Below are 26,647 nucleotides of genomic sequence, written 5' to 3'. Positions count from 1 at the left end.
AAAGCCTTGTAGAACTCCGCAGGTAGCCCATCGAGGCCTGGGGCTTTGCTGGAGGCAAGGCCAACTGCGGCCGCCGCCAGCTCCGCCAGAGACAACTCCTGCTCAAGCTCGCCGGCCTCCAGGGCACCAAGGTGCGGCAGACCAGCATGGAGTTCCCGCAAGGCGTCAGGGCAGGACGGCTCAGCCGCAAACAGGTCACGATAGAAAGCAACAGCATGCTCATGTACTTCACCTGGGTCAGTGATGACCTGGCCCTCAGAGGTCTTGAGGTGATCTAAGACTTTGCTCGCTGCCTGCCGTCGCTCCAGGTTGAAAAAGAAGCAGGTCGGGGCATCTGTTTCGGCCAGCTCTTGGCAGCGGGCACGGATCCTCGCTCCACGGGCTGCACTCTCCACCAAGTCACGCAGGCACTTCTTCCGGAACCGGAGGCTCTCGCACAGCACCGCATCACTGCCGGCTGCCAGCAGGGCAGCCTCGAGCTTTACCATGTCCTCCTCCAGCTCTCTGATACGGCAGCGCAGTTCATTTGTGGCCAGCTGAGTGTACTGCTGGCAAAAGGCCCGGATCTGTACCTTGCCCACATCCCACCATAGCTTCTAGGAGGAGCAATTCAGTCTTGTGGCCTCCCAGCCCCGCCAAAAGTTGGCAAAGCAGTCCCGGAAGTGAGAGTCTTGAAGCAGGCTGACACTGATGCACCAATAAGGCGCTCGTGTGCAGGTTCTCCCTGGCAGGCTCAGTTCACAAAAAGCCAGGCCGTGGTCTGACAGGCCCGAGGGAACGAGCGTAGGAGTGGCAGGTGGTGCCTGGTGACAAATGCGGTCAAGGCGGGCCATAGTGAGACCCCCGGCACTCATCCTGGCCCAGGTGTACTGGCATGCGTCGGGGTGCAGGGCTCGCCAGATGTCGACGAGGCCTGCAGTTTCCAAGACGGACCGCAGCTTACGGGCTGAGGGCAGGTGAGGCTCGGGCCCCGTACGGTCGAGCAGGATATTGGTGGTGCAATTAAAGTCCCCACCTACAAGAAGCAGGTCGTTGTCCTCGCTGACGTCGCACAAAAGGCCGGCCAAGGTCTCAAAGAAAGTGACCCTCTCCTGGTCATCAGAAGGTGCATAGATGTTGACGAGCAGCAGATGGTGTTGTGCTAGGGTGACGCGGACTGTCAACAGGCGGCTGGGGACAACCTCTCGTGCCACCGCCGTGTCATACTGTAGTTGTGATGATAGGAGAGTCACGACCCCGGCGCTAAGGTTGGTGCCGTGACTCAAGAACACCTGGTCTTGCCAGGCAGCGCGCCAGGCCAACTGGCTGTGCCTGTCGGAGTGCATCTCCTGGAGGAAGGCAACAGCCAGCCACTTCTGGCACAGGAGCTCCAGCACGGCCTCTCGCTTCACCGGATCTCGACAGCCGTTGATGCTGAAAGTACCAATGGTTGTGGCTGCCATGGGTGTGAGTATGGGAGAAGAAGAGCGAGGTAAGGCGCAGATAAAAAGCAAGCCCCCAAGAGCCAAGCAAAGGCAGAGACAGGTCAAAAAGAAAAGGCCTATCATGCCCTACTCTAGTCCAGGGACCCCGCCAGGCCCCACTCATCTCTCACCCGCTGGGCGAGCTTCTCCAGACGATAGCCCATCTGCCTAGTGCCCAGATCTTGCTGCACGAGCTTGGCCGCAGCCCTGGCAGCCTTGATGAACACTTTAGGGTCCGCGCACCATTGGGTGATGCATGCCGCTATGTTCTTTTGTCCTTTCGTTTGCTTTAGAAAGGTCAAGAGCCCCCCATAGTCAGGACCGACCCAGGGGGGGTCTGCCAACATGGGCTGCACATTTCCCACAGAGGAGCAGCGAGGGCGCACACTGGCTGGGAGCGCTACATCCACACCCTCAATATCCAAGCCCATCAACCTCCTCTGATTGTCTAGGTTGAGGTCTGGCTCTTGAAGAGCAAGCCCCACCTTCTTGGGGGGGGAGAGGTCATCCCGCTCTCGAGGTCATTTGAGACACTCAGAAAGCTGGATTTCCATCTCACAAGCCTCCTCATCCAATTCAGTGGCCTGGGCCTGCTGCTCCCTGGGTCAGACCTCTAGAAGCGACACATTGTGCATATGTCTTCTTGCCCCCTGTCTCCGCCTCCCCCACCTCCAAACTGCCCTCATCCCAGGTCAGCAAGGTCGCTGTTGTGACAGCCGGAGCAGGGCCGGGCTCTCCAGCAGGGGCCTCCCCAGCACCAGCTGAGGAAGGCCGCGGTGGGGACGGGGCGTCCTGAGGGCTCCCTTTCACTTTCTTCTCCTTGTTGCTCTTCTTCTTCTTCTGCTTTGTGGCAGATGACCCGTCCTTCACAGAGGATGGGCCAGACTGTGTCTGGCCTGTCTCCCCAGAGCCAGCCACCTCAGCCAAAGCCGTGGTGGAGAGCAACTTGCAGGAGGTCTGAGCCCCGTCGCCCAACGGGGCCTCGGTGCCACAATCGCTGACCACCCCAGGGGAGGTCAGAGCAGGCAGGGCAGAAGCGGAAGCATCCGCCTCTCCCCCCGGTGGCGTCTCTGCACTGGTGGGGGTGGGCACCATAGGTGGAATGAGTGGGGGGGAGGGCTGGGGCCTAGCCCCAGCCCCTCCGCCAGACGACACTTCCACACCAGAGACTTCAGCCCCCTCAGATAGAACAGGGGCAGGAGGAGGTCGGAAAAGACTCCCGGCCTCACTGGGTGGGGCCTGCATCCCGGAAGTGGATGGGCCGTCTGTCAGCGTCGCTGTAGTCGCCAACGTTTTGGCCAATCCCCCCCGTGGGCACTGAGCTGCTAGGTGGGAAGAGCTCCCACACTGAAAGCACGTGGTCTCCCCACAAGAAAAATAAATCACATACCTCCGCCCGTTGAACAAGAGGCTCAAGGACTGAGGCAGCGACCATGAGCCCTCCCTAAAGAGCATGAAAACCTGCCTTCGAAAAGACAGGACATGCCTCAGTTTGGGGTTTTTACTCCCTATGGTCAACCGGCAAATGGGACTCGTAAGCACCCCATAGGGCTTGAGTACCCTGGCCAGGTCTCGATCGGTCATGTGAGGGGGCATATTAGAAATCACCACCCTCACCACTAGGGTGTCTGGGGGGGTGACAAAATAATGCGCGCCCGCAATGTCCAGGCCCTCTACGCATACACTATGAACTAAGGTGGGGTCGCTCAGGTAGATCATCAGGACCGTGTTGACATGACCTGCATAACGGATGGTCTGCTGTCCCGAGAGAGTAGCCAGAGCATCCACGCAGACCTCAACCCCAACAAAGGGAGGGGTGTGCACCCTCAACCCACAGGTAATGGGGAGGTTCTGGGAGGCATCCTCATGCCAGCTGCTGGCTGTAGGAGCAGCCATTCCTGATAGGACAGAGTTAATTCCCAACTCTAACTAAGCAAAGCAACAACAAAAAAAGTTTATAGTAACTAAAAAAGATAAGTGTCCGGGAAAGCGGCCACAAAACTGTAGATGGGAGGGGGGAAAAGGGGTAATTTAGAGCACCCCGCAGAAGGCAAGCTAATGGAAGATAACTCCCCGCTACAAGCAAGCAGAAAAGAAAGAAAAGAGAGAAAGAGCGAGAAAGAGACAGTAAGAAAGAAGGCTGCGAAGACAAAGAGACCGGAAGTACGGGGGGATGGGACAAAGAGGAGAGAAAAGGGGGGAAAAAAGCTGCAAAACAGCAAGAAAAGAATCAAAAAGCGAGATAAACAGAGGCTAGAGACCTTTAGATAGGTGGGAGTGAGAAAAGGAAAGAGATAGGAAGCCGGGGAGTCTTACGCTCGGGATAGCCCCACGCAGCTCCAAGTGAGCCTGGTCCAGTGCATCCAAAGCGGAAGAAAGGAAGGAAGGAAGGAAGAGAACTACATTAGGCTCAATGGATGTGGCTACAGAGTAATTACAACATTGTGTTATAAAATCCTAAGATGCAAATTTGAGCTTTAGCCTGAACACACATCAACCTAGACTCCTCCACTCCCACTCTTCTCCCCCAACAAATACATATTACACACACACACATATGCACGCCAACACTGGCATTAACTATACTTCATTTCAGAAACAATATAAGAATTATGGGACATGTAGGTTCTTGGCTCCAATCACCTTGCAGTGATTTGAACCCAAACCTCCCACTACCAGAAAAATGCCCTAACCATCAGGGTAGAGGCCTGAAAGGACTCAGGGCATTCTCATCCTTCTCATTAAATCTGGGCCACTAGGTGGAAAGTAATACAGGAATCAGTGAACCCAGAAGGAGAGCAAACCAGAGGAATCCCAACTTGATCTAGTGAGACGGGAACTTCCATGGGCGGGAGGTTCCTGGGTTTTGCTCTATGTTCCCACAGCTATTTAGACATGTTTATATTAAATAGCCATTGAATAAAATATATATACACCGATTTGGGAACAAGGGTAAGAACCAAAGATCCCTCTCTCTGAAGGAGTTATTAAGACTGCATTAAAAAAACTGACCCTCCCCTCCCCATAAAAAACCACCCACTCATAATCAGAAATAGGAACAAAAGCTGTATCCAAAAGTGCACTGGGTTGGGACTAGACGGCAATTCCTCATTTCCAAGACTTAAGATTGTTTACTAAGCCAAAATACTTGGTCCCTAGGGCAGTGGTTCTCAACCTTTTTAGACTTGCAGACATAAAAAAAAATATATCAGTGCACTGATATATCGGTCCATATTGGATCAGTAGTGATAGAAGAAAAAATTACATCATCAGCAATCAGATTTTTTTGGCCAGTGTAACCAATTATGTCACCGATAAATGTCATGTGCATGCATGCAGGTGGCCACACGCCAGGAATGTGCCCCAGCAACTTGGAGACCAGCATCCAGCTGATAAGTCTGTGGGGGGAAGGGGTGTGGGGGGGCAGATCGAGGCCCCCACAGTGAGGGAGGGACTGAAGCAGGAGCAGGCACTGCCCAGCCAGGGCAGGGCAGGTGACTGGGATGTGGGATGGAGTCATGGGCAGCTTGTCCAGGGGATGCAGAGCAGTGTGGGGGGGAAGCTCCTAGCCACTGCGCACACCCCTGGGGGAGGAATGGGATTTGTGTGCAGGGTGACAGTGAGCTGCCCACTGCAGGACTAGGGCCAGAGGCTGTGCCAGCCTCTCCCTGGTGGGGCGGGTGGGCTGGGCTGGGATTTTGCTTGGTCAGGTGGGGGCAAGGCAGGCTGCAGCAGCGCTGGGAGCAGGGGCTACAGGGTGGGCTATAGCCACCCCAAAACTTGCCATAGTCCCCCAGCAGCCATCCCTCCCAGCACCACCCCCACCTGCATCCCCAGCCCAGACCAGCATCTGTCAATATCAGGCGCTTCAGTGGGGCTTTTTTGGCACTTATCTAATAGATGATTAAATCAGCTTTAGCTAAAAGCGCCAGAAAACTCTCCTGAAGTACCCAATCTTTACAAACACTGCAGAGCTAGGCTAAAGTAACATGCTGCTGTTTCTGGTAAAGAGTGGCTTTTTACTTTTTTAAAACATCTGCAAGTAGCTTTGGTTTTAATCTTTTTTTGCCTACAGAAAAATAATATAACAGTTTTTCTGTTGCAAAGAACTCAGAAAAAAACACAACTATGGATATCTTTTTGAAATATCTGGGTTTATCTTGCAAATCATGTTTACAGACTTAACAGTGCTAACTGTATGTGGCACCCCACAGCATTTTTTAAAGGTACCTCAAGATATCTCATTTAAGATTCACTGCCCTAGAGGCAAAGACAGTCAACAGCTTATTCTAAAAGCTCCCTCTGCTGAACAACTGCTGTAAGTACAGCTGAATAGTTAAAACAGGTGAAGAACAAATAGTATTGTAACCACTTTATTCAAGGCCTGCTTCTCTGATTAGTTAAACCTCAGGTTTTCAGTGGGACTTGCCTGCCACTCAGTAAATTATTATGTACATCTTCATCATAGAAGGATTGTTCCAAGTGGAGTTTTCACAACTCTTCATCACATTGTGCCACTTCATTTCCCTGCCTCTAAATAGACCTTTTCCAATACTTTAAAAAATACTATTCTCCATTATTACCTGCATGCTAATAATTGAAATTACGTTTTTATGCTGATTTTATCATTATTTCTTTGGCTAACATTTATTTGTTCTCTTCCCCACACATATCTAGGCAAATATTAACTTTTTATGACTTGCAATAATTTTTAGACCATTTTTATTTATGAATACACAGACCAATAAATTATAATCAGGTTGATTTTAAAATACAATGAATATTGCAATTTTTTGTTTGCAAATTCATGATGTATACCAACTATTCTAACTACTGGATGCTTATACTACACAGGTTATTAGTGCATCACTACCATAATCAATGTCAATATCCACTAGAGAACAATACTTGATATTTTTTTCAGAGTTCAAGAAATCTTAATATCATAAAATACATTTTGTGTAGATTTGTTATGAATAGCTGCTATAGATATTCTATAATTTTCTGGAACAGGTATTTGAACACCTTTCGTAAGTATTCAAAATCTAAAAGACATCTGCCACCATCTTGGGGGTGACTGAGAAATAACAAACTAGACTGCTTAGAAATAACAAAATAGGGTCCTGGGTTTGTTAGTCGCCAGCTTTATCTACTTTGATACAGCAGTACTACAAATTCACAAATGAAATCAAAGAATTTCTAAACATATTCAAGAGACACAGCCCTCTTTATTTAAATTAAACATAACATGGTAAAAATGATACAGTTGCTGCACATGAATAGCAAATAAGTTTCAAAGGACACAGAACTCAAACAAACAAACAACATCACCACTATAAAATAAACTAGTCTTAAACAGGGACTCATGCCCCAAATCCTACAAAAAGTCACATACTTACTTAACATTATATCTATTGACAGAAAGTTAAGCACAAAAATATGTGGAAGATCAGGGCCTAAATGATAAATGCAGTTGAAATAGTATGAAATCACAAGTCTTTGAGGGAGTAGGTAGACTTTTGTTTTGGTGAGGAGAGCAGAAATAAGAAGGCTAACATGTTTTTGAAAGAATGGGCTGGTAAGTGCATTCACCCCTCCTAATATGAATACCATTTTTTTTTGTATACCACACCCCCAAATAAGAGGGTACACATTGTTTTTCCAAGACAGAATGTTAAAAAAAACCCAATCCCTCAGAGTTATGGCCTGAGCTGGCTTCTTCATGGAGAGGCAGTGCTGAAACATGACTGCCAGCTTCCTTCTGGGACAGCAAGCAGGACACATGAAGTCCAGTAAACATACTATATATGCTTTCACGGCTACGCTCAAATTGACAGCAAAAACTGTTGCCAATTTAAGAAGAGCTGTGAAAACACTAACACTAGAATTCATCTTTTCTGCTTACTGTCTGTGGAAGAAGCTTGCAGTCATCTTGCTGCAGTGTGTCCATGTTTCTGTGCTAGGAAAGAAAAAGCAGCTTCCCTGCTTAAGACATGTAGTAATGAGAAAATGTTGATTCCAGGGTAGAGGGGGCAGAAGTCACTGATAATGGGGTCTCGAATTAAACAGATCCACATAAACTTAATTTCTGAAGGGTGATTACAAAGAAAAGAAAAAGACAGACTTTTCTTTGTAGCTGCAGAGGATAGGACTAGGAGCCTCACACTGAAGCAGGCAAAATCTAGACTGGAGATTAGAAACAACTTTGTGCTTATGAGGGTGGTCAACCATTGGAATAGGCTACCTAGAGAAGATCCCTGGAAATTTTCCTAAGCAGGTTAGATAGAAACTTGACTGGGATGGTTTAGTCAGGGATGATCCTGCACTGAGCAGGGGACTGAACTAGATGACCTCCCTTAGGTCCTTCTTCTAGCCCTAGTTATTCTAACTTAGTTCTGGTGGTGGCAAAATCCAAAAATGTTTTCTACGATTGAAAAAAGTTCTATATTACAAACCAGGCTTTATATGTATATAAGATTTTACTCTTTTACACCCATGCCAAATCCTTCATACATACACCTTATCCTGTGGTATACCATCTAAGTCAGTGGATTTGAGCAAAAGGCTGCCACTGAAGGATTTTGGCTTTTACTGGATTTTCCCTCATGGAGGAAATAGAGTAAAGGCTGGAGGGGAAGTACATTGTTTTGACTGAAAACAGAATAAATCAAAATAAAAGTACAAAAATTAAACCCAGAATCTCTGATACTAAAACTGTTATCTTGTATGCTTGTATTTACTGAATACTTTTGTGTTTGTATTTATATGTTGAACTAGGCTGTTGTATTATGCACCATATTTAGCATTCACTCTACCATAAATAAGCCCTTTTGGGTTAGCAGTATATATCCTATAAAAATGCAGACAGACAGACATATATAGTGAGAGATTTCTTCCCCAGCTGCTCTAGACCTGCGTCAGCACCGTGTGCTCCGAAAAGCTTTAACACTGTATATAAACTGTTAATCTGAAGGGTGACATACAAGTATGCATTTTTCCATTTTCCCATGATTTCCCAGCAAGGGTTTCAAATTAGCACAGGTAATGCTCATTAAGGCTGCCTGGGCTTTTGACGCAAATTCAGCAGTCAGAGAAACAAATTATGATTAACCCTCCAGTCTTACTAACATACTGTCAAAACCAACTTCCAGCCAAGTCATCCTCGCTTCGGCTTCCCCTCTATTTTCCTCTTCTCCTTGACCTCCACACATTTATGTCATCATCAGAGCTGCATAGAAATAGCTATCAAAAGATGCATACTGCTACAGACTCATTTCCTGTCAACAAAATGACAGAATTAAGGCAAACTTCAGTTTTACATATTTTGTGTGTGCATGTGGTATGGTGTGCTTTTACATACATACCCTGTTCTCACTATAAATACTTTGAACTCCAAAGTAAAAAAAGGGGGTGGGAAATATTTGGCAGCCTTATTACTGCCAAATCCTATTTGCAATGTTGTTAAATTAAAATGGCATAGCTCTTTTTTTTTTAAGTATGGAATATAATTATTAAATGATTGTGCAGTGCTAGTTAAATACCAAGCTTTACCATGCATCTGCAGGTCACACATTATACATACGGATTTTTTTGTCAACTCTTCTTCCCTTCTTTAGTAGGCCTACATTCTACAAATCTGCAATAATATTTTATAGCATAAAGCTTAATTTATTAAATCACTTGGAGCCAGATACAGTTCAGCATAAGAACAGTCTAACTAATTCAGGAGATAATCCACTGGCTTTAGACAGCTTGTGTTCCTGCATGTGCCTATCAATACCAATTCAATATCAGTATCAATACCCTGAATTCCAAAGTACACCAAGTGAGACTGTTCATGAATTTAGTGAACTTCGCAATGAGAGAAAGACTTTAGTCCTTAATAATCTGAATTAAATATGGCATCTTCCATGTGCATTTTAAAAGAGTTAAATACCATATTTTCTCACATAAAACATGCCATCCCCCATAAGATACATAACTTGTTTGTGAAAGGCAGAATAAAGAAAAGATAATCGTTCCTTCAAAATACCGGTAAGTACAGTATTTTTCCAAGGAGAACCAGCAGTTGAAGTTGCAGGGGAGCAAAATATTGTGGCTGCTGGGTTAACCACCTAAAGCCATTTCTGAGACAGAAAACATCTCGAGACCAGTACTGCTATTCCGCAAGTCAAACACATACAGTTTCAGTTGACAGTGAAATTTTGTAAATTAGAGTTCATAATAAAAGTACAATCAGACACTTAGTTGTCAGGTTATTCTGCAGGACTAATGCACAATATAGTAGTCTTGCAGAATACAGGATGTATCATTTTGATGGGAAAGCCTATTTAAGCCCTTATCTGATACTGATCCTATGGAGGAGAACTACTGAGCCTGCAGAAGACTATGTTGACTTTGGTGCTTATAGTGCAGAATTTGGCCTAAACAATATCAGCTGCACAATCCAGGTCCTAAGTTACCAGATACACAAGTAGAAGACAGGCCTAAAAGTAAATTCCAAAACTGACAGGAGTTCAATACCTTTTCTTACCTAATTAAAATCAGCCTAAGAAACTGTTTACTCCCTCAAATGAACATATTAAACATTAACAAAAGTATGTGCAAGAATGATGCAATTCCTATTTCTTCTTTAAGACCAATAGTCTTAAACATGATGTCCTGAATTGCCAAAGTAGTCAAACAACAAGGCTATTATGCTTTTTAAATCAACAGCAGCATTAAAATGACCCATTTCATATAGCTTTGACATCCTTTCGTCTACAGCAGATGGTGGATATTGCAGCCTGTAATGTAGATGGTTTGCAGTGTCTCATGTGACTCAACTGTCCAATCTTGAATGACTTGTGGCAGTGGTTACAGACGTATATGTCATGTTTGGGTGGGTTGGGGGCTGCTTGCTTCCTACAGGCGTGACAGGGGGCCATCCCATGGCCAGTCCCAACATTGGCCCACCCACCTGTCTAAGGCAATCTGCCAACTTGCCTCACCTCTGATATAACTGAAAAGATGTTTCAAGGCAGGGGCCTGCCCATTTAATACCCTGATGCCAAGGTTGTTATGGCTCTGTACTGCCTCTATACCATTTCCCACGTCTTGCAGATGGCTCCGGCCCCACACTGGGCTTCACTATATTCCAGTCTGAACATTAGGACCCTACCTTGGATCCCCGCTACTCAGGCAGCCTAACCTCTGCCATCATACTGGGCTGCAAACCTCTCTAGATCCCTTTCCCTCTTGGCAGTGGCCCCCTCTGAAACCTTTGGCCTCACACGCCCTGGCCTTGCCCCTAGGCCAGTTGAGACTCCAAGCTGCTAGCTCTGGCCATCCCCCACAGTGAGTGCTCTGGCGCCCTGACAGTCCTAGTCCTGGCCGCAGCATTGACCAGTCAAGGTTTTATAGGTAGGTTCTTGGCAGCTCTCTCACACAGGTTTGCCTTCTCGGGCCCCATCCACACACTATCCTCACTTTGTGAGCTTGTAGACCACATATTCACCCTGGACCCCTCCTGGCCCCGCTGCTCCACCCTACTAAACCTCACTAAGCCTTATGCCCTGGGGGCTCAAGACCCATTCTATGGGCCTTCGCCCGGTGCTTTTCTGTTGGGATATGCTACCCTAGCCTTCCCCCTCTATGGAGTCACCCACAAGGCAGTGGGGCTGAGGCTTTCTGGCACCCCACTCGCCTTTCACTAGGGAGATACATGTGTGGCAGTTCCTGGAAACTGCCCTGCCACAGGCAGTCCCAACACACCATCCACAGCAAGTTGTAGTTCCAGGTCATGCCCCAGAACCAGAAACCTCCTCCATCCCTATAGTTCCTACCCTTGATCTCCAGGTGTTCTGGGAGCATAGTTTCATAGTTGATAGAGTCGGAAGGAACCTGAGCAGATCAAGTCCGACCCCCTGCCACGAGCAGGAAAGAGCGCTGAGCTAGGTGATTATCTATCCTCCTTTTAAAGACCCCCCAGGGTAGAAGCAAGTCCCACTTTTCTTGGAAGCTGGTTCCAGATCCTAGCCGCCCTGACTAGGAAGCAGTGCTTCCTGATATCTAGCCTGAACCTACTCTCAGTCAACTTGTGGCCATAATTCCTAGTTACTCCTGGTAGTGCTCAAGGGAACAGGGACTCTCTCGTTCCCCGCTGGTCCCCCCTGTTAAGTTTATAGATGGCCACCAGATCTGCTAGAACAGCAGTACTCCAGCTGGGAGATGTTCACCCTTTGGCTCCCCAATAGCAACTTGCCAACCTTTGCTCTCAGGGCCTGTCTTATACCCTGACTGCCTAGCTCTACACCAATCAGGCAGTCTCCTGGGTGCCATGTGACACTCCTGATTGGGTCTGGTCCCACCTGCAGGCTGAACTGCAGCCTGCTCAAGCCCTTAAAGTGGCAGGCACCAAAGATGCCCTGCCACACAGGCTCTTTTCTCTTCAAGCTGTTGGAGCCAATTTCTGTCATGGACCTTGATGCTCTGGTGAAGACTATGATGCCACTTGTTACAATTACTTGCCAAGGTTTGCCAAGGTTTCCCATTGGTTAGGATCGATTACAAATGCCTTCATATCTCACTTGCATGCGTCTTCGTAGTGAAGCTTGGGAGGTCCTGTTGCTCTTGTTGCCTCTGATAGTCCTCTGTAAAGCACATCCTTGGGTATGCATCCATCTTCCAATTTGCTCGGATGGCCTAGCCAACACAGTCAGCTGTGTTTGAGTATGACTGTCACACATGGTAAATATGCCTTTTGAATAACCTCTGCATTCGTAACTTTACCTTGCCATATGCTGTTGAGTATGCAGCATAAACAGTGCAGGTGGAAGCTGTTTAACATTTTTTCTTAATGTGCATAAGCTGTCCATGTTTCTCCACCATACATGAGTGATGAGTACACAACCCTTGTACACTAGCATTTTGGTCTTGATGGTAAACTTTGAGTTGTTCCATGCTCTTTTAATTAGTCTGCTGAAGGTGGTGGCAGCCTTTCCAACATGAACATTAAGTTATTCATCCAGTGAAGATTGGTGGTCATTGTAGAACCTAGGTAGCTGAATTTCTGGACTACTGCTAGCTGGTTCTCATTAAGGATGACTAATGGCTCTTGTGGAACTCAACTATTTTCTTTATGTTGATTGTGAGAGCAAATGCCTGGCAAGCACTTGAGAGGTGATCCGTGAGTTTTTGTAGTAGGTCTTCATCATGGGCTATACAGGCAGCATCATCAGCTAACAGAAATTCCCTAATAAGCACCTTTCTAACTTTAGTCTTTGCTTTAAGTTGTGAAAAGTTGAAGAGTTTCCCATCCAATTTTGTATGGAAGTACACTTCACCTTCCATATCTTTGAACGCACAGTTCAAGAGTACTTAGAAGAAAATTCCAAAGTATGTGGAAGATTCCAAAGAGATATTCCAATATCATATGTAAGCTTAAATAATGTCAGCATCCAAAGAAAATAAAAAAGAAACAACAACCTCCATGTAGATCCACTGAACCTGCAAAACTAAGCAAGTCAAAGAAAGTCTGGAAGAGCTGCTAAGGGCATAGTTTCTCCATGCAAGTAACCAGTAACCTGTACATCTGCAAGGTTTTGTGACAGACCCTACAAGATTTACCATGGATAAGGGAACCACCTCTAGCTGACAGAACAGCATCAGAAAAATCTTTGCACAGAGATTACCAGCAAAATGTCATAGTATGCAGAATTACAGAGGTTGGGGATGATCTGGCCTGTTGTATTTATCTTTTAATATTGGACAAAGTGTACTTAGAAGTAGAGACTAACTTGTACAAAAAAATTACAGTAAAAATCTAAAGTTTCAAGTTTTATAAATACTCCTGGAAATGATATCATCTCAAATTATTTCTTTACTGAAACTCTATGGAAATAATTTAATCTTGAAATAAATGTAAAACTCATTGACGTAACAAAATGGTCTAAAAAAATTAGTATTAGCTCAAATTAACTTTACTGGCAGGATTCTTAATTTCTACACAAAATGAGGTAAAAGGTTCCTGAAATACCAAAGCCCCCTGCCAGCACACTCCCACACAGGAGTCGCTCTGCTCACGCAGTCTGAAGGATTTTATTGAGTCTGACATTTCTGTCAGGGCGTCGTAAGGGTAAACTGTCAGCAAGGAACACCTGCCAAGTCAGTCTTTTCAGTCCAACTGCCATGATCATAATTAACTGTCACACTGTTTTATTTCCTTCCCTCACAAATTCTGGTGAAATATGACTTTGGCAGTTCAAGGTTTTCCACAATATTAAGACTAAAAAAAAAGAAAAATCTATCTATCCCAATAGCATTAGTAGCAGCAATAATAATGGTAATACCTCCCAATCCATTCAGTTAAGCCAGACTATTCAGGCAAATAAGCATCACTGATATATAACGAATGCAGGATTATGTCTTTTTTCATATATTAGAACTGATCTGTATTCAAAGAACATCACTACTATTTGAGTAAATTAACTGTTCTTATAAAGTTCCCCACATTCACAACAGCAATACAATAATATAGTTATACTTTACATTACTATTTTCATCGAAGTTATCTCAACACAAATTGAAATAAATCCATGCATTACCTCTTCAAGTTAGTTATGACCTCTTTTTCAGATGGAAAACTGTGGCAAGAATAAGTGATTTACCTCCCTTCCTTCCACCCTTCCTCCCACCCCTCCCTTTGTGAAAGGAATTTCACAAAGCACAGACATAGCACAAGTGTGTACAACTATTAAAGAAACGCTGGGCCAAATTTACAGCTGGCACAGACAGCCCTAATTCTACATCCAAACTAAGTCAGACATGACTGACTGTAGTGTACTATGCCTGCTTTGTCTCCCACGACTGCCAAGGGATTGCAGACTGTCTAAAAGGAGAGAGGGCAAGTTACACAAATTCAGGGCTTCATGAATATCTGACTTTTCCACTAGTTGAACATCCAGCTTCTCTATTTGCATAAGCCTCTCATCCCCCAGCTACTTATAGGGGTCAGTGAAATGGAAAGAAAATTGAACTGGGGTCTGTTTGAGAAGCAGTTGACACCTGAGAGGAGAGCACAGGAAAAAGGAAGTGGCCATATAAAAACCTGTAGGAATTCCAAGTACCAAGGGAAGGGAAGATCAGTTTCATCCTGTCCTTCAATTCACACTGCTCTCACAATTTTTGATAGTTCTGTGTCAAAATGGTGGATGCACGATGGGATCTACTTTCCACTGGCTCAGATTGGAGCAGACACAGGAAAGGGCCCTCACTTTAGTAAACATCTCTATGGTTAAAAGTCTTCCCCTCATCCTCGCTCCTCTAAATAAGAAAGAGGGCAAGGCTGACCTACTGCAACACGCTCTCTCCTGTACCTGAAGATGTAGGGAGGAAAAAAGGGGGAAGAATAGTTATTAATCACTCACTCCAACCTTGCCTTGATTAGTAGCAACTACCTCATTCTCTATAGAGGACTGAGAACAATTTAGTTCCTTGTCTCTCTCACCTGGAGGGAGGATTTTGCTGGGAGTAGAGCAGAAAGAGATGCAAGGCTTGGTATGTGGTAGTGAGGAGAAAGGAAGGGATTTCACAAAAAGAAACAAAAGTATAAGGTGGTGTTAAATACATGACAGAGTTATCTCAAAGGGCTTAGCACACAAACAGACCAAGGAAGGATTAAAGGAACAAACTTGGATATGAAACAGTTAGAAAAAATAGGGAAGAAAAGAGGGAGTGGGGCTATGGAAAAGGAAAAAAAAGACTATACAAAAATTAAGGAAGAAAATCCAAGATAAAAGAAAAAGAAGAGACACAAACCAGTGGAAGAGGGAAGACAAAGCAAATTAATAATTAGCTAAAAGGTAAATTAACAAAAAGAAAGGGTGGCACTAACAGAAGTAAAAATGGATAGAACAAAATTCAATGGGATCAACTACGAAACTTTTTTAAAGTTTCTTTAAAACATAAAATTAATTATGTCTGTGTGTAAACCACCTGGGCAGACAGTGGATTTTTACTTATATGGCTGTACTGAACAATTAAAAAACAAAAAAAAATGCTAGTTCAAGTTAAACCAGAACAATAACATTAACAATCATTTTAAGTCAATATAAATTAATTTCACAGAAACAAAACATGTTGTTTCACTTTCAAGTTATTCCTTTTTCCCTGTCATTTAGGAGACTTTTTACAAGAAAAACGCCATTTTCAAAAAAAAGTTTAAAAGTTTCATTTTGAAATTGTCAGAATTAAATATATCAACATTTTCAACATGTGCAAGAATTCCTGTTTTTATTTTTTTGCAAATGTACTGTTCATCAAAAATGCTTGCCCTTGAGTGTAAATATTGCATTGTACCCATCATATTAACAGATGAAGATGTTTTAAGGAACTACATTTGAGCTGCCTACACAAAAGCAAATTCTGACAACTTCCATATTAAAAAATGGAATCTTTCACAGGCATGCACCAAGTAGCAGGCTTTAGTTTTCAAAACCTCTCTCAGGATGACACCTGCAGGCCTGTCTTCCAGGGATCCATCCCAAGTGCACTCTCCCAGTTCATAAATACCTAAGGGTATCATAGATGCAATCATACAGATGTGCAGCAAGCCTGCTCCAATGCACTGTAATTATAGTGTGTTGGAGCAGACTCAATTAATCAAGTCTGCTGGAGCATGGTAATCGCCACACTCCAGCAGACTCCAGCATCATGTGCATCAGGGTCCCCGTGCCAAAAAATGCCTGCAGGAGCACTTTAACTGAAGCTCGTTCGACAAGTTAAAGCACCCCCACCACCATCATTCAGCATGGGAATGCTGATACACGTGACACTCTGGGTGCTTTAATTAAAGTGACTCCTGGATCCACTCTAATTATAGCCTCCTCTCCATCCCACCCTCCACGCTCTATGTGGCTTGACCAAGAGGTATTAAAAGCCAGGTCTTTTCTATCTATTAATTTACTCATGAGAGAAGACATATTTATGAAATATAAGAAACCTTGTTTTCCAATTTGTCCTGCAATGCCTAGGCACTACAGGACGATGCTAAAAGTTAAAATTCTACTACCCTGTTTGCATAGTAGCCATGTTAAAAAAAAACAAAAAGAAAATAAAAAGAAACCTGATGCACAGTATATTTTCCATCTCCTCTCATTCTGTTTTCCTCAGCACTTCTCTTTCCGTGCATTCCAAAAAGTTAATCAAGTTGAAAACTATAATCAATCAGGTCTATTCTGGAAGCAACTAATGTTTAATCTGGAAGTACTACAGACCAGAATGTGAAATGTGAATAACCAGTCTGGATTCTACTGTTAGAGTATAGCATATATCAATATTTAAATACAATAGTGGTGTACTTCTAGTTGGATTGTAAACTAAGCTTCAGCTATTTAATGGGCTTTAAATACTATCCGTTTCTTTATTCTTCCAAATGCCATTCTAACTGAGAAAGACCCCAATTCTGAAGATACTAAAGAACATGCTACACGAAATGGATACACGAACTGATTCTGGAGTCAACTGAATTATTTACAGGCTAAATTAGAGCTGCCCCACTCACAGACCATGAGCACATGCCGCCCACAAGGAGTTATCTTACAGTCACTGAAATATTTCCTTCCACTCTTTCCTGTAGCGGGCATGGTGACAGCACCTCCACCAATTCTATACTAGTGATTTACCTTAGGCAGGCAGATTCTCCTGCCGAGTTCAGACTACTTTGTCCTAAAACAAGCAAGGCAAAAGTGTCTTGTGTGAATGAGTGAAACCAATTAACAGCAGGTGCTGAAAGGGAGACCTTGAGAGGCCACCTATGCTCAAGGCAGCATTCCTGTACCATTCCTGACCTGTTTGTCTAACCGGGGATGTCAAACATACCCTGCCCCAGACCAGATTTAGACCACAGTCCTCTTTCTGAGATGGATCCAGATATGGTGGCAGTAGGAACAGTGGAAGAAGGGATTAATGCAACCACTGCTTCCCTCCCACTGCTGATACACATGCCCAACTGGTCTCCCTGCCCTATATTTGGGTAAGAAGCCCCATCCCCCTATTCCTTGCCCCTTCTACCAGCCTCATGGACCACACCATATCATTTCATGGGTGGTAAGTCTGGTATTCTTAGTGTAACCTGTTCTTAAAATGTGTGTGCGCTATAGTATATATTCCAGTAAATCATACAATCTTGATGGAGAGACAGAAGATCTACCACACCCCTTGTTACAAGCAGAAGTGCCAGACTATGCAAGAGAAGATTTGATTTTTCATAGACATAAACTTTGGAACATGCAATACCTTCAATTAGATTTCTAACCCCATGTTTTTGGGACCTAACATATAAAGTGCCTAGTTTTCAGGCATGCTGACCAATCCACACTTCCATTGGAATCCATAGATTTACACCTGTATTATATAAATTCATAGAATTATCTTCTCTTACTATTTAAATATTCAGATCAGAGCTCAGAAGCCTTTTGTTGGCAGAAGTCTCCTCTGCCCCATAGCAGCCAACTACAGATTCCCAACCTTTGTGCATTGAAAGTAAGTACAGACATTCGGGGGCTTTAGGGGGAGGTTAAACCAATTAAAAATGGCTGTCCAGTATCAGGTAAGTCAGGATGGGGGAGCTAGGGAGGGACTTAGAGATCCACCAAAGGATGCGGGGGGAGGTGCAACTCCTGAGGGGTGGGGGGCAGGCAAGACCCACAGGTGGCATGGACAGGGTTGGCATGACCCCCCCCCACCCATCCCTCTGCCCATCAAGAGTTACTTACCCAGCTCCAGCAGCAGCAAATGCTAATAAAAGCGATAGCACTCTGAGAATCTTGTCATAGGATAAGGGTTGAGAGGGCTGGCTAGTTGGGGGAGGGAAGGCAAAAAATAGCCCAGAGGGTAGGGGGTGAAAAGAGCAAAAAAGAGCAGCCCAGGTCTGAAGCCAGTGGTTAGATTTTCCTGGCTGCACAGGAAAAGTATACAGAAGTTCCATGCACTGGTTTGACCTAAATCAAGTAAGTTTGATACTACTTTATCTTAAACCGGGTGCTGTGATTTTTAAACCAGTTTGTGTGCATGGAACTTCTGTACAGTTACAGGTTTAAACTAGTTGCTGTTCACTGGGTCTGCAAGTGTAAGGTCAGCTCTGGGACAAGCTAAGTTTAGAGTGGGTAGCCATTTTGAACCTGTTTTAGCCTCCCCAAATGTCTGTATTTAGCCTGAGGGAAGCACACATGCAGTAGAGCAGCAAGCTCCAAAACAGAGGGGAGAGCTGTGGAGGGTATTGGAGGCATGGACATTGGAGGCCGAATGTGGCCAATGGGTCATAAGTTGTTGATCCCTGATTTAGAGTAATCACTCAAAACCATAGACAACAGAAGAATATATGCCTCCAAAATGTCCTCATAACATAAATCCTTGAATGGCCAGCCACTTTGGAAGTGCAGGGGTTACCTTGAAACAACCCCTGCCCTGGCTCCTCAAAAAAGAAAAACTATCAATTTAAGAATGGTCTTAGCTTACATAAGTAGAATGGCAAGGTGTTGATTTCTTTCTCTTTAGAAAAAGGAACTATCTTTCATTCCAGACCACAATGTTTCATGTCTTACATTACAAGATTTTGCAGTTAAGGAGAAAAACATTTCTCTGCTCCTGAAAAACAAGAAAAGGAACCAATATGTCTATTGCCCAAAAATCCCAAAAATTCTACATATATAAACAATGTCACATTTCCAAAGCACGTAGATTTCTTAAGTTCAGCAAACAGACTGTCTGTACTGCGTTTACACAGAGCCATGTTCATTCATCATTTTCAAGTCTAATTACCAAGCCATTTCCCTTTTGGCAACCCGTAATGGCCAGAAAAATTAGGGTTTAAATGGTAGGATACCAAGGAATAACAAATACCCATAATTCTTCGCAGCTGCACAATTTGTTAGAGACTCAAGTTTTGAAAGGGGAAGGGATTACTTAGAAGCAACTACTCCTTCTTGCACACTGCTGTATCTGGAGCTGTCATGTAGGCCTGGCCTTTCATAGATTTCATAGACATCAGGGCTGGAAGGGACCTCGGGAGATCATCGAGTCCAGCCCCCTGCCCAAAGGGCAGGAAGTCAGCTGGGGTCATAGGATCCCAGCAAGATAAGCATCCAATTTACTCTTGAAGGTGCTCAATGTAGGTGCTTGAACCACCTCCACTGGCAGACTGTTCCAGACCTTGGGGGCTCGGACAGGAAAGAAATTCTTCCTTATGTCCAGCCTGAAACGGTCTTGCAGGAGTTTGTGACCGTTCGACCTCGTCATCCTTTGGGGCGCTCTGGTGAACAAACGTTCCCCCAGATCCTGGTGGTCACCCCTGATAAACGTGTAGGTGGCCATCAGATCACCCCTGAGCCTACGCTTTTCCAGGCTAAAGAGTCCCATGGCTCTCAGCCTATCATCGTAAGATCTGTTTTCCTGACCTCTGATCATGCGCGTGGCTGTCCTCTGGACTCTCTCAAGCTTCTCCACATCCTTTTTGAATTGTGGAGCCCAAAACTGGATGCAGTACTCCAGCTGCGGCCTCACCAAGGCCGAGTACAAGGGGAGAATGACGTCCCGGGATTTGCTCGAGAAGCATCTATGGATGCAAGCCAGCGTTTTGGTCGCTTTGCTAGCTGCAGGAATTTTCCCTTTCTTGTCCTATTTTCATTCCTTCTGCTGATGATAACTGCTCATAACTCCTCAGTACTTCCTCCCTAACATTATCTACAGGCTTTACATATCTGTAGACTGATTTCCCCTCCTTTACATTTACTTATGAATACATCTTAAAAACAAATTCTTTTCTTAGGACTCAATCCATCTGACAATGAATTTCTTTAATTAATCATTATGGTTTGGATAAAGACTATTCCAGGGAGGGGTAAGCATGTAGCCCAGCAGATGGGAAATATTTCTTGATCAGTGACCTCACAAGCTTTTCTGAACATAGCACGGTTTATATTTATCTTCTCCTATTGCTCTGCTAAATACATATCCAATATCTTTTTTAGCCATCCTAAGTCCTTTTTGCTTCGCTGATTTCCAAGTTTCTCCTTCCTACTGATTTTTCCTTACATTAGATTATTTTTTTCCCCCAGATGTTTAGGATTAATTTATTTGCAAATTATATCACATGACATAGTCGAATACATTTCTAATCTTTGCATGTTATTCCCATTTTTCCCCTGATGTTCACAACTCCTCCAAATTTATTACCACCAGTAAATTGAAAAAAAAAGTGCAGTTGATTCTTTCTAGACCCTGTAATACACTACAATTTGGTACTATGCCATCTATCGCTTCCTGTTGCTCATGGGCTTTTGCCAAGTTTAAATTGTGAATTACTTCATTTTTTCTAATTAACGACTTAATAACAGAGACATACAAATACAGCATAATAACCAACAAAACTAAATTTATTTGCCAACTATACCTTGGTGGCCCTTGAAAACTTGCCACTTTAACAAGCATTAGTTCAGGTTCCCCATGTGCTTTCATCATTCCCTTTTGATTCCCTACATTAGCTATAGAATTCAACTGAACTATGAATGCATCTAAATGAAATATTTATCTGATTATTCAAAATAATCTTTTAAGGGCCACTTAATGGTTTAATGTATTTTTCATGTGTTTTTCATTTATTTATTACTGTATACTATAAAAGTATGCTTGCTCTTAACTATATTTTTTAAGTTAATCCAACTTTACTAAGTGGATATATATCTAAACCATTTTGTTGTAATATTAAACCATGAATCAGAATTACCATAGGGAGGAGTGTTGGGTTATGTATTCAAACAAGGATTAACAATGTGCAAATTAGTGAGACAGTGACAATGCAGTACTATGGAAATTAATTTAATGTCTCCACTTATGCTAAACAGACTGCTTAATGGCCTTCATGAAAAACTGGAACCTAAGAATTTCTAAAACTAAACCCCAGCTTTTCTTGCATCAGTCAAGTCAGTCTCTGCTTCAATTGCACCATCCCCCCTCATATAAGTACTAGTTAATTATAAGTACTATAAGCATTATAATTATAAGTATTAGTTAATTATGTTTACAAACTGTTTTGAGAATTAAAAGTAGAATACAACTACTAAATACTAGTCTGTTTGTATATACTTATTTTAAATTAGGCATAGAACTACACAGCTTAACAGTTTACAATGCCCATTGTGTACTATGTGTACGATAATAATACACTGCTGATGCAGACATGTCATCCAAGCATCAGAACAGGTTGCCTGACTGCAAACCCTTGAAATGTAGCTCATGCTATACAGATGAAAATGTAACAAATTGCAATCAGAACTAAAGAGGAAGAAAATGTCCTACAAAATTCGTACCAAAGTGTTTTGCCTTGCCAAAACAGAGAAAACCTTTTCAATCCACCAAGGGAACAGGGAGACAATATAAACAGGTGTTTCCTTGAAAAGTTTGGTATGGCTAGTAATAGTACAGGAAATGGATCTCCAGAGGCTGCAAATCGTTAGCATCTCTAATGCATTTGCAAATTCCTACTGTGCAAAATCAGCCTGTAAAAACAGGCCATTTCTAATAAGTGCCTTGTCTGGTTTCCTCCACCGTTTAATTTCAGATGAATTTTATGAGAACTCTGCTACATATTTCACCTCCCATCTGGTTCAGATTTGACAATGAAATATTTGTGTGTCCCACCCTGTTCTTTTTTAAAGCTCCAAAAACAGATGTCTCCAGTACAACATGACTGCAGCAGGTCATACTACATTCTTGAGCAAGCTGTGCCAGGGCTATTTTTCCCCCCTCCAGGTAAGGTGAAGTCAGGTTATTTATCCCCTAAAAAGAATACAGAAAGCCCCATTGCCTAAAGGCATTGAACTAAAAGGCTACTTGAAAACCCACTGTGCTTTCTTCTTCAAAAAAGTTTCATCTAGATGAAGCAGTATGTTGACATGTTAAACATGTTAACAATTCCACCATGGATAGATTTTTTATTTTGGATCAATTCCAAGACAAATTTTTGTAAAGTCTATTGCGATAAGCACGTTGGTGGTTCTATGGCTATAGTTCAGTACTGTTCATAATTCAACCATGTGTGGACATTTTGTACTTTAAAAAATTATCTACTGAGTGGAAATCTTGTGTTTCCGTCAACTTTTGCTATTTCAGTGGAAAATAATTTATTGCCTATACTTGCAAGCAGAGAGCTTGCTTTGCTGCTCCTGTAGTTTTCCCCACAAACCTTTTTTGCAACCCCAGACCTCCACTACTGCCAGAATCTCATCCCTGGACTCATGGCCATCTGACCCTATGCCAACTATAGATCCATCTCCATAGTGGTGGCCCCAGCAGATGCCCCCATGCTTCAGCCTGGATCTGACCTGAAAAGAGCCCTGCACTCCAGATCTGACTCAGGCTCCTAGGTATGTCTGATACCCCTGAATTACAACAAGTAAAAACTGCTATCCTCCTGTAGCACAGCATTAGGCTTCTAGATTCTTTTTGCTTTTGTGTAATCAGGGCAAAGCAGGATGTTATGAAACGATTGTTATATGCAGGGTCAGACGGGTGGGCTATCTAGCTCATATCCTGTCTCCAACACTGACAGCAGTAGAAGCTTGAGAGAAAGAGCATATATTCATGGCATATCTAATGTAATCCATCCTGTTACACCCTTCCTAGCCTCAACCATCATTGGATCAGAGATGTCAGACGATACATCCCCAACTCTTCAATTTAACAGCTATCAATGGACCTATCTTCTGTGGGTCTAATCCAGTGATTTTCAATCTTCCTAGACTCTTGGCACCCCTAGATAAACTAGAGACACCCCTTAGGAAATGCTAGCTCTTAAATTTTCAGTTTTTTTAGCTACAGAGAAAAATCAATAGATCAGTTTTTCTGTTGCAAAGAACTAAGGCCACAGCTGTGGATTTCTATCTGGGTTTATTTTGTGAATCAGGTTTGTAAACCTAACACTGTGTGGCACCCTGCAACACCCCTGAAAGGATCTCAAAGCATCCCAGAGTGCTATGACACCTTGGTTGAGACTCACCAGTCTAATTCTTTGTCTAAGCTCTTTTCAAACCTAGTTATATTATCCACCTCTACAGCCTTATATCTCTTCATCTTAGGCATTAAGGTCATAAATGCTTCCAAATAAGTAATTAGGTCTCAATTTAGCAGAGTGCTTCAATACACGTTTTGGATAGTCCCACTGACTGAAATGTGACTCCAGTAGAATTACTCCAAGGCTTAAATTTAGGCACATGCTCAAGTGCTTTGCTTGATCAAGGCCTTCAAATGGTGCAGTGCAAATTCTGAGAAAAACAGAATTCGATAACAGGAACTAACCATAAAGTCAGACATGAGCAGTGGAAAAGAATAGTTAATAAACAGCATTTAGTCCAAGTTTGTCATTGCAGAGCATTAAAGGTCATGGACGTCACCTGCTGGCTTAGACTAAAGATGTAAGAAAGGAAGAAGCTGACATCTTACCCACAGATGCCAAGTGGGCCATGAGGTCATTAATATCATCCTTTCCCTTGTAAAAATAATACACTTAACATAGAATTCTAAATAAATTCGGCCATTCCAGACAAAAAACCTGGAATGGCCGAAAAACATAAGCAGTTGTTTATCAGAACAGAATAAACATTCAGCATTTTTTTAACAATTATCCTTACCTCCCTCTTTCAACTGCCAAAGCATCTATTTCATCAAAGAAAAGAATTGAGGGAGCCACAGCTCTGGCTTTCCTGAAGATCTAGAAAAAACAACAACACAATATCCTAACTAAGGGGAAGAAAGGCATAATTGCTAGAATAGTGTTTGGTATTCAAACAACCTAATATGTATCTTTTAAAATTAGACTTAATCTGGAGCTCAAAATTACATGCATAGAATCAGAAGCAACTGCCATCATAAGACAAATTAAAAAGAAAAATCCTAATTTCAAATAAAAAAGAGCAAAAAACCCTAAAACTAAACATAAACAACCCCCCTCTTTCTTGTGAAGTAAGATTTTCTGTTAAATGCTTAGGCTTTACCAGAGATAGTATTAGTGAAATTGCTGCTAAGACACAATACACCCCCACTCTGAACAAGCATCTTACCTCTCTCACTGCTCGCTCAGATTCACCAACATATTTATTCATCAGTTCAGGTCCCTGCACAATGATAAATAAAAAGGGCTTTTAAAAAGCTTGATCTGTTATGCAACACTGCAAGTGCATCTAATGTGAAATTAAGGCAACACAATAAACTCCAGTGTCTACACGTGCACCCACGACAGCAGCAGTTTGAGCCACACACAGCAGCCTCTGGCTGGCAGCAGGCGTGGTGTATCAGCCCTGAGCGCTGGAGGGGGTGGTGTCAGGCAGTGGGAGGGCTAGCTGGGGCACAAGAATGCTAAAGTGCAAAGTTGTACAACAGACAGTCCCTATCACCCTTGTCACCATCTACATGTGCGTTTCATCACACTTAATTACTCTGCTGTAAGACAGTACTGTCACCAACTCTACTATCTTACAGCAGAGTTAATTAATTTACTGTGTCTCTAATAATGACACAAAGACAGTGACACTTTACTGCAGAGCTAATTAGTCAACTCAGAAGTAAAGTACATGTATAGGTGCATCCTGTGTGTGTACATGACAAACCATCACTTACTAAAGTTTTACACATTTGTTTGCAGATTCACCTTCTCTGCATACTAAATCTCCTTCCACTTGTCACATTATTTTGGGTACACAGGCTAGAGCATTTGCAGGCTAAGATATACAGATGCTCATTCCCATTAAGAAGCTAGGTAAAGATTTTACATAAATACCAAGACTCCTACATACTATTCTTAAGAGAAATAAATGGTTTTAAAAACAACTGAAGTTTAGTTTTTTTGGAAGCTGCTAGATGGATAACCATGTAAGAGACTCAATTCAGCAGAACAGCATTTGCAAACGTGCACAAACTGGCCCCTACTCATTATTAAGTATGCATTTAAAGTTAACCTGGTACCTAAGTGTTTTGCTGAATTAAAGATAGTTTGCTGAGTCAGAGAACAGAAAAGAAGTTGCCATTCAATGCCCCACTAAACACACCTGAAATACATCCTAGAAATTCTACGTTCCTGGTGAGACCACTTCAGTATACAAATTCTTTCTTCCATGACCTCTCTGTTGAGGCTGCCAAGTAAGACTTTTACCAACAACTGCAATGGTGCTTTTTCAAATTGAAAGTCCTGTCCACTAGGCACTGAGCTAAGACCACAAAGTCAATGTTCAGGTCTTTAACAAATACTTACCGTTATGAAAACAAATCAACAAGGAGGAACAATTGCTGCCTCCTATGTTTTGCCAGATGTTGTAAGAACTTGATAGTTAAAAATTATGCTTCTTGTTACTGGCCCAGGACAGGCCCATTAAGTAACTGATGTCAAGCCAATTTACTTCAACAAGCTATAATTAATACCTTCTAATGACAAGTTGCTGTCATATGTGAACCAAGTCAGTGGCTTCAGTCCATTTTCTAGTGAACAGATATCCACAGCACAATTCCCCAAGCAGACATGGCATCCTTCTCAACAGAGCACCTATGGACTTAACAAGCTTGAAAAGTGAATGACCTTATGTGCCTAACGGCTATGAGTGCCTTCAGGCTATGCTTGAAGCAAAGAAGAAGGGCAGTATGAAGTAACTTTGCTTTCAAATGATTGTTCTCTAATATTATTTTGCAGAAAGATGTATTTTATGTCTTTATACTGAGAGAACAGATGATAAATTGTCTCTGAACAGAACCATCAGGAATTAGTATGTACAATAATATAAGATCCTTGTGTCTATTAATATAAGAATTTTCTACTACAAATATGACAATTGCTTGTCTAGTCTTCCCTTCCATGCTTTTCTGGTTTGTGGCAACATTTACTGTACTAGCCATAGACTGAAGTTGGCACTAATGTTGAAAGAGAGGAGGGACTTAATGCCCATGCAGAGAGAGGAACAGACTCCTTACAAAATGAAGTAATACTGGTAGAGTTAAAAGGTGCAGTTTATAGTAGTGTCATTTCTGAAAATAGTTGATGATCAGTAGTGTAACTAGAGGTGGGTCTGAACATACACAAGGGTGCTGGAATGCTTGTGTTTGAGAGCTGTGCTTGGCAGAGAAGGAGTGAGTCTTATGAGGGGATTCTGCCCCTGCTCCCCATG

General features: G+C 43.1%; 1 protein-coding gene across 1 annotated transcript in view; it reads right to left on the bottom strand.

The window, feature by feature from the left end:
• Nucleotides 1-26,647, bottom strand: part of AFG2A (AAA ATPase AFG2A) — a 343,648-nt gene that overhangs the window by 216,456 nt on the left and 100,545 nt on the right. The window contains 2 exon segments of the mRNA XM_090034520.1: nt 24,128-24,207; nt 24,557-24,610. Coding sequence (XP_089890646.1) covers nt 24,128-24,207; nt 24,557-24,610 — 134 coding nt within the window.

The sequence above is a fragment of the Crocodylus siamensis genome, chromosome 2, assembly GCF_052110815.1.
Source record: "Crocodylus siamensis isolate JL-2025a chromosome 2, ASM5211081v1, whole genome shotgun sequence".
Taxonomy (NCBI): Eukaryota; Metazoa; Chordata; order Crocodylia; family Crocodylidae; genus Crocodylus; species Crocodylus siamensis.
Note: the sequence above shows the minus strand (reverse complement) of the source record. Positions and strands in the feature narration are given on the sequence as shown.